This window comes from Barbatula barbatula (genome assembly GCF_947034865.1).
Source record: "Barbatula barbatula genome assembly, chromosome: 24".
NCBI lineage: Eukaryota > Metazoa > Chordata > Actinopteri > Cypriniformes > Nemacheilidae > Barbatula > Barbatula barbatula.
The window spans coordinates 11,337,934-11,346,955 of record NC_136787.1 but is presented as its reverse complement, the minus strand read 5'-3'; the positions used below and the strand labels follow the sequence as shown (position 1 = coordinate 11,346,955).

At 39.2% G+C, this 9,022-nt stretch overlaps 1 protein-coding gene across 2 annotated transcripts; it reads left to right on the top strand.

The window, feature by feature from the left end:
* The first annotated feature begins 3,424 nt into the window (after positions 1-3,424).
* Positions 3,425-9,009, top strand: LOC306889288 (uncharacterized protein). 2 transcript variants are annotated; one of them, XM_079448077.1, is made up of 9 exons: positions 3,425-3,556; positions 3,737-4,102; positions 4,172-4,287; positions 5,078-5,231; positions 5,627-5,745; positions 5,861-6,014; positions 6,486-6,905; positions 7,146-7,239; positions 7,340-9,009. In XM_079448077.1, the coding sequence occupies exons 1-9, from the start codon at positions 3,499-3,501 to the stop codon at positions 7,434-7,436; spliced, it is 1,578 nt and encodes a 525-aa protein (XP_079304203.1). In that variant the 5' UTR covers positions 3,425-3,498; the 3' UTR covers positions 7,437-9,009. The 2 variants fall into 2 exon arrangements, with proteins under 2 accessions (XP_079304203.1, XP_079304202.1); XM_079448076.1 differs by having other exon boundaries at positions 3,431-3,556; positions 3,737-4,287.
* Positions 9,010-9,022: the final 13 nt, after the last annotated feature.

The following is a 9,022-nucleotide window of genomic DNA, read 5'->3' as shown; positions in this document are numbered from 1 at the left end:
TTCTGCTTTCATTCTCCGTCTCCGAGAATTATTCTCCACATGGAAGGAGCAGGAACCAATGGGCTCTGCCCAATATGAGATGACGATTAGGGACCAGCTTGTCCTGGGTTTGAGGCCTGGTGTGGTGCAACAGGAACTTCAGAGGCAGGTTCGTAGAAAACCTTCATTGTCCTTTTCTGAGGTGTGCAGCGAAGTGAGAGCATTGGAAGCTGAGCTGAAGATGGAGCCTGTCAGTGCCTCCCGTATCTCTGTGCCACAGCTGAATCCATCCATGGTTGCACCTAGCCTAGAAGAGTGGAGGGAGACTGTAAGAGCCGAAGTCAGAAAAGAAATTACAGACCAACTTTCTTCTCTTAAAGAAATTTTAACGGACGAGATTAAACGCCAACTCTCTCCTCAGACTATGGTGCATAGAGACCCACCCTTATCCCCTAGAGGGGTTGCTCGCGAAGACCGCTATGCTGCTTCCTCCAGGCGTCAACAGACTTCGGAGTGGGATGACCGGGGCAGACCAATCTGCAGAGGCTGTGGGACAGCTGGTCACATCCAGAGGTCCTGTCAACAGGGGAGGAGACAGTTAAACTGACAACCCCAACCACTGAGAGCCAGGTGGTTGGGGAGAGGGACCAGGAAAACCAAATGTACAAACCATCCCTGGTGGGAACGTGTCCAGGGGTTGAAGTTGTTGTTGCAGGAGTTAAATTGCCCTGCTTGCTTGATACAGGCTCACAAGTTACGTTGTTTAGTGAAACTGTCTTTCAGAAGTGGCTGAGTGGAGAGCAGAAGCAAAATCCACAAGATCTGCACTGGCTTTCTCTTAAAGCAGCTAATGGACTACAGATCCCATATACTAGCTACGCCATCTTGGATTTCTCAGTGGGAAGAGTCACAGTGCCAGGTAAAGGGGTTATCATTGTAAAGGATGAATGCCTGAGTGCTGAAAGAGGTATCCTAGGGATGAATGTTATTTCACATTGCTGGAAAGAGCTGTTTCAGGGAGTCCACCCTGGCCTGACTGTCTTTGGTACAACTGTCATTTGAAGCAAAGGGGGAGTGGGAGCGTGCTTTTGCTTTCTGTCAAAAGGTTTCACAGGACGAATCTGATGGACATATTGGAGTGGCCAGGTTAACCCGCCAAGACCCAGTCTATTTGCCTCCTAACAGTGAGGTGGTACTGTGGACACACATTTATGGTGCAGGAACCAGGTCGGATATTTGTGCTTTGGTGGAGGGCACAGAAAGAGATGACGAGTGGCAGGTGGCTAGGACTGTTGCTACTGTGGTAAAAGGACGCCTCCCTATAAGGGTACGTAACCTCAATCTTTACCCCATATTGATACCTCAACGCCGCACCCTTGCTAATGTCTTCCAGATTGATCCAAGGCAGATTCGAGGGGAAAAGCCTATTGTGGGACCTGAGCCAGGAGATGGATCACCCCTGCGTAGGTCCCAGAGACAAAGTAGGGGTAGGCCCACGGACAGGTATGGACACTGAGACTTTGTCGGGATGACAACTGTTAAAGGGGGGGAGGAGTGTCATGTGATACAACAAGTGGAGCAGTGTGATTGATGGGTAACCTTACTTTATTTTGGAAATTTTTACTGATTTATATATATATAGCGATTTTCCTCTGATTTTATATTAGTTTGCTGTGTTTTTCTTTGGTTTGTGGTGGATTGGTTTATTATATTGTTTGCTGTGATATTGCTGGACACTTAATAGCACGGTTTCCCTCTTTCACAAACTGTAATGAGAAACACTGATTGACACACCTGTAAAAACACTGATTGACACACCCTGATCAAATCAACTATTTCATTGGCCAGCTGATCAGACCATCCCAAATAAATTGGAGGCAAGATCTCTTACCAGAAAGAAAAAAAAGGCTCTGGATGGACGGATGTGCTGAGTGCTGCTGTGGACTGGCTTGATAATTTTATTCTCCCTCAGCGTTGTGGCTGACTGGAAACCCTGTGCTTTGGTGGAGCTGACGCACAGATCTGTGTCAACGCTCACAAAACCTCAGACTAAAGGGAAGTGGTCCTTTTCTTCCACACTGATGCGTGTGTTGGTTTAGTATTGAGCTGAAGACCCTTTCAAGTTATTGCTTATTTTTGTGAAGGTGCCAGGTCCGGTGGTCAGCGGTGGAGCAGCAGATACGGCAGTATTGTTGATGGACCCACGTGAAGTGCAAGGAAGCAGCGCAACAACACGTTATCTACTCAAAGTCCTGCTGACAGAAGAAACGCTACCCAAATCCAGTCCCGTCTGGATTTAGCTCATTGTTCACCCTCAGACAGAACATTGGACAAACCCTGATTTTACTACATCCCTGGGTCTTTGAAGAGATGTCATTTTAATATTGTCATTTTAAAGTTAATTTATAGAAATAATAAAACACTATTTTTATATATATTTCTTGTGTCGTTCTCGCTGTGTTGGTGTGGCCTGAAATCTAAATTTGATTTATATTTAACAGACCTTTTAATCTGTTACGTGTACAAAAGCCTCAATGTGTGATTATCTTTATAATCCCTAAAATGCTGCTTTAACTTTAGATTTAAGAGTTTATATCTCCCTGCGCTGCCATCAGCTGCCACATTTGTTAATCCGTTGATTTGTTTGATTATAGAAATGGAGCCATCGCCATTCCAAATCACTTATTTCTTCATTAAATTTAATGGAAATGTTGTTTTGGTCTAATTATACCGATGGTTATGAGTTGCAGACCACAGAGACACGTCGTGTGTGATTGTTGTCAGGAAACTGAAGGCCAGATACCTCTTGGTTTGAGTCGGACCTTTTTGGTGCTCGCCATGTTCCTGCCTTTGGAAAGAATGGATTGTGATGAATCTTATAACCAAAATGTTTTACTTTGTTAAATTGAATCATACTCTCCTCATTATTGTTAATTGGCAGATCTCAAAGTCCAAAAATGTTTACCAAACAGAAATGTGTAAACCGAAATCTATTCATGTCTGTTGTGAGCGCACGTGTGTGTTTCTGAACGCATATGCGCCTCATTTGCCCTAGTGTACCTGACCACAGTGTGACGTGCGACATAATGCATTCTGACAGGAAATCAAGGAAGGGATGTTATCTGTCAACAATTCTGTGAAATTAAGTCGAATTGATCTGTTTCGAAGCAGAGCTTTGTGCATACAAAGAAAAGAAAACCCCTAAAGAAGTGAATACGTTCAAAACTGATGTAGGAAAAGGTCAAAGCCTTGGCAAACCCCCACAATTCTGCTTTCTACACGTTAGAACGAGTACCTTTTAAAGCCTCTCTTTGTCTGTTCAGGTGGGTAGAAAGGACCACAATGCGGCTGAAGTGAAACTAAGTGACTGTTGCTGCAGATACAGACAGAGTAGAGAAATCGGTTTTGATAGACAATGAAAAAAACTTGTTCCTGTCTCTCTGGCGGTGTAGTTTACTTCCTGCGCTCTACTGACGCTGTTGTTTAGCACTTTGAGTTCCGACTGACATCTTCACAGATATGGATTTTTCTATCATTGGGACAACTTATAAACTAATTTTTATGTGCATTATAAAAGGTAAGTGTGGTCTGATATCTGTATATAACATTCACAAACAGCAACAAAAGGCTTGGACTTTTATTCCTCAAGTAGGGCATCTGTACATCAAATGAGATTACTGGTGAAATTATGCATTTTCTCAAATGGATTTTGTTTGTTTATTTTCATCGACAACCTTTTTATTTTTATTTTTGTTAGGAACTTATGGGGTGACTATATATCATCATGAGTCGAAAACTGCTGTGGAGGGACAAAACATCAGTCTGCATTGCATTGTGAAAGAGCAGGATATTATCGACAACAAAGTCAACATTATCCAGATGGAATGGATTAAAAGGCAACAGGGGATGGATAAGAAGATCGCAGTATTTCATCCTGAGTACCCAATACAATATTTCAAAAATGATTCTTTTGTGGAGGGAAGGAACAGTTCAACAGGAAAACTAAAGGGAACTGTCTTGAACCTGTTTAAAGTGAAAGTGAACGACAGTGGCAACTACATTTGTGAAATGACTTCTTATCCTCACGGCTCGATTAGAAAAATCACAGTGGTGAACATCACAGGTAAACACATTTCTGTTCATATTTTACTCTGTATACGATACAGCATCCGATTTCTCATGCTTATTCCAGAGCCTACAGCACTGAAGATGCTTTATCCATATGGGTTTGTAAAAGAGGGAGATGAAGTGAAAATGAGATGTTCAGCTAGTGGTCTGCCACTCCGTTATGAACTTAGAAGGTCAAAGGTGAGTTTAAAAAACACTTTTAAAGGAATAGGTCACTGAAAAAATGAAACGTCATTATTTACACTTATGTTGTTCCAAATGCTTATGACATTTTTCCGTTGTGAACCAGGAGAATTTAGGAATTATGAAAATGTTATCTTGAAAAAGGATGCAAAAGTTACAATGGTCCATTGCATTCAAGTCGTCTGAAGCCAAAATTTGTTTGAAGAACAGACCCACATTTTGTTACTGTGACAGTTATCATATCGTTTCAAAAGGCTTGGACTATAATAGATCATATGGACCACCCTTTGGTTGTTCCAAACCAAACCTGTATGCACATCTTTGTCCTACTAAACACAAAGGAAGATATTTGGAAGAATGTAAGTAACCAATCTAATCCCCATTGATTCACATAGTATTTTTTTCCATTATAGCATTAAATGGGGGATCAGATCAGTTTGGTTACTGAACTTCTTTCAAATGTATTCCTTTGTGTTTAGCAGAACAAGTACATTTTGACAGAATTTTTATTTTTGGGTGAACTAGCCCTCTAATTAAATAAAAAGTCTTTTCTAGACATTATACATTATGTTCCAGCTAAACTGGATTTTGTAATAATGGTAAGTAGTGACAAATGTGTGTGACCTGTCTCTTTCATTTCCAGTCCACAAAATTGGTGCATTTTTCTACATAAGCCATTTCCTTCTGGAACAATTGGCACAATAAATCAAATCAGAAATCCTGTCTAAGGTATCGAGCCACTGTTTTGAGCAAGAATAAGACTTCAATCTCCTTTTCGTCATTCCAGGATGAATCATTTTTGCTCGAAAGCCTGAGCGGAGAGTTCATTTTACCAAACGTCGCCAGAAACAACAGTGATCTATATGACTGTTTCCCTGTATGGAAATCCTCAGGCCAAAATCGGCAAGGTTTTAACTCCACCTTGGAACTGACTGTGAATTGTGAGTGTTCATATTAAAAGTATAAATCAAACATAGAGAGTTCTTTAAAGAGACAGTTCACCCAAAAATGAAAAATTGGTCATCATTTACTAACACTCTTGTCAACAAAGTAGATATTTTGAAGAATGTTGTTAACCGAACGACAGCAGTAGCCATTCACTTCTATTCTATAGACACAAAACTAATGCAAGTCAATGGACTGACATTGTTTGGTTACCAACATTCATATCATATCAAAATATCTTTTGTATTTTGCGGAAAATAGAAAGTCATATGAGTGAGGAATGACATGAGGGTGAGTAAATGATGACAGACCATAGGTTTCTGGGTGAAGTATCCCTTTAAGGGACAAGTCCACATAATCTGTATTAAATTATTCCTATTTTCCCAAACAGTTCTTGACAATGCTGAGTGTAACACAAGCAGTCCTTTGAGACTCACTGTTGGTGAAGATGTGGCGATTTCTTGTAAGACAAAAAAAGCCTCTCAGCCCTTGCTGTATAAGTGGATGAAGGTAAGAGTTTTAAATAAGAGTTCGACATTAAAAATGAAACACGATTGCTAGAAATAGAACATTTGTAGTGTAGTAAATTTCTCTGCTTGAGACACAATCTTGATTTGGTGTGTAGGGTAACACAACGCTCTCCTCCTCTGACGTTCTGTCTCTGAGTTCGGTGACTTCAAATCAATCAGGAACATACAAACTGACAACTTCCTTTTACAACAACCAACTCTGGACAGACACTGAGATTTCTATCCATGTTCTTCCAGAGATGAGCAAAGGTATGAAACGTTACTGTTTGTGTAATGGTGATTTTAAAATTCCTTTGTAAAAGTTACAGCTTTTTTACAATGTTGACCCGGAATAATAGACAGTAAAGCCTCAGTACGCCCAAAGCAATGTTTACTGCAGAGTAAGCAATGTATAAACACTAGAAAATCACAGAAGCCCTTGGGAATTCATTATACACTTTGAAACAGAAGTTAATTGAACGGTTTAAATTTCCCAGATCCACCGAAACGTCTTGTTTATACTGAGCTCCTTGGGTGCGCGTGCGCAAGTGTGTGTGTGCACGCGTACCTTTGTTCCCTGGAATTTGACACAAATAATGATTATAGAATTAAAACTTAAAAACAAGAGGTCAGCCTCTTCCTATCTACATACACACACTTTTGGGATGGTTTTGATGACAGTGATTGATTTTTGTTGCATGTAATGTATCCTAATTTTTTCTGACCTTACTGGTGTTAAAGGGTTTACAACTGATACGACATCTTCAGTGAGAACCTTCAGCACTTTGCATCCGTTTTTCAGTCAAACCACCGAACCCCTGAGCAACTTCACTTCTGTTGAGACCAGTTCAGCACCGACAACCCTGACAACATCAGAATCCGGTCATTTTCTCAGCAGCACGGCACAACCAAATGCTACTATGACAACTAAACACAGCCACACCAGTCCCGATAGTCTTCTCAACGACAGCTCTTCTGCGTCCCCTGTTGGCAATGCATCTACATTACATCCAGATTTTGTGAACCCAAGTAACACCTCTTTTAGTTTCAATGCAAGCACAACTTCAATTTCACAGACCGGAAGCAAACTTGGTACCTTTGTCGTAACAAGTAAAACCACCATCATCTATACGACTGGCAAGACTGTGAGAATTGAAGAAGGTAAAGTAACACACAATCTTTTCTTCTCAAAGCCAAAATCAAATGAAAAGTTACAGATTTACTTTTTCGTATTATTCCTGAATATGTATTATGACTATGGATTGGGCATTGAATTGCTGCAGGTGTAGGTGTTGTAAACATCCTTAAAGCTGATATGCATTTACATACTGAAGGTTAATAGCAAATAGTGATAGATCTGGAACAAAACCTCACATCTCTCTCTGTTTTCTGCTTCAACAGTGTCAAAGAGAGCGACGTATATTGTTATCCCAATACTGTTTCTGTTGCTGATTTTAATTGTGCTCCTGTATAGAAGGAACCTCACCAAGAAAAAGTAAGAAACACAAATATTCCTCCAATTCAATGTACATGTTCATAATGGTCTCCTGCACTCAGATTGGAGTCATTCATTTGCACGTCTGTTGTTGTTTCAGAATGAATATGCCACCTTCATTCAAGCCTCCTCCTCCACCAGTGAAGTACACATCAGTGAGGAACCATGATATCCTAATGAATGATGTTCTTGTGTGACTGTGTCATGCATTTTAGCGCCTCCCACAGGCCGTGGGTGGCAATAACAGACTGTTTATATACTGTAAGATTTTATGTTGGGTATTTGATTCATGTAATTCACTGGCATTATTTTTGTTGAAGTCTTTTTAGGTTGTACATAACATTTTAATTTTATAAATCACTTTTCTTCTCTCCATTTGGTATAATTGTAAATAATTACATTTACAGATAAGTTAATCACTGTTTTTTGTCTAATGTTTTAGAAGAATTCTTAGAAAACTTATTTTGGATATAAAACAAACATTTTATTTAATAAAAATGTTTTTGAAATGGATGACTTTGACTGAATGATGACGAAAGAGCAGCCAAGAAGAGCGCAGAATAGATGGGAACTACTTCTACGTTTTAATAAGAAATTTTAGTTACAGCATAACTTCCATAGTGGCCTTTCATTTTTATAATAATATTTATAATTTTGTTTTATTTCATTATTTTGATGAGTAAAGGAAATGACTATGGTCAAGTCAATGGTGACCCTTCTGGGTGAACTATTCCTTTACGTATCCATATTTTTCCCTCATGTGAGTAAATGTTCTAAAACATTTCATTGGTAGTGTTGCTGCAATGAGATAAACAATATCACAATACAGTTGATGTTTTGTAGTGTTCAGTGTACCAGGTTGTAACCATCAGCCTAGAATCTCTCATTCATATCCTGATTTAAATTACTGTAACACGCAAAGGCTACCTGTACAATTACTGATCTTCTCAGGCTCCAAAAAACCTCAGCGTTCACCTCAGATAGCCGAGACAAACCATCTGCCAAAACCACATCAAAAAAGAGTGACCAACAGACAATATTATCAGCCTAATAGAGAAACACCAAATATGGCCTGGCTGTTTTTACTCTACGTCCTTAGTGTAGAAACTGAATAAATGATAAACATTTGTATATATGAGCTTAATAAGCATTGAGCTCTTTATAGGATGTTAATGTAAAGATTTGAAGACTCCCTCTGAGAACAAACCTTCTTTTATTGTGGATAGAATTGTGTGCCTTTGTGTTAGGGAGAAAGTTAGAGAGATGGTTTTTATACCGAGTTTTCTACATTGTGGTTCTTTGCTAGAACAGCAGCTTCATGTTCAAAAGGACGTTTCCTGCTCTTGCTATTGTGGTCGGAAATGGAAAATTCAAAAAGGATTGATTGTTGCGTTGCTAAGATCATCTGTATCCTGTACTGTAGAACAAGTCTCTAGTATTGTTGTATGAAATAATATTCAGTAAATTAGTTTTACAACATTTGTGTATTTGTCTTTGGCTCAAGGTGTATTCTGTTTAACATGAACCATTATTTATACGGTCCTTTTTACCTGAATACAATGTTCCAATAACAATTTGTTTTAGAAACAGTTGTCCAAACAAGATTGTCTTTAGCTACTTTTTATGTGTCTTAGTGGTAGCGTATTTATTTATTTAATTTGCTTGATTGTGGAATTCGTTTTTTACATTATACATACTGTGTCCTCATTAATATTGTGTGTTTATTGTTTGTTATTGGTTTTCAAATAAAATGTGGCTGTGGATTACATTAAATCTGTGCAAG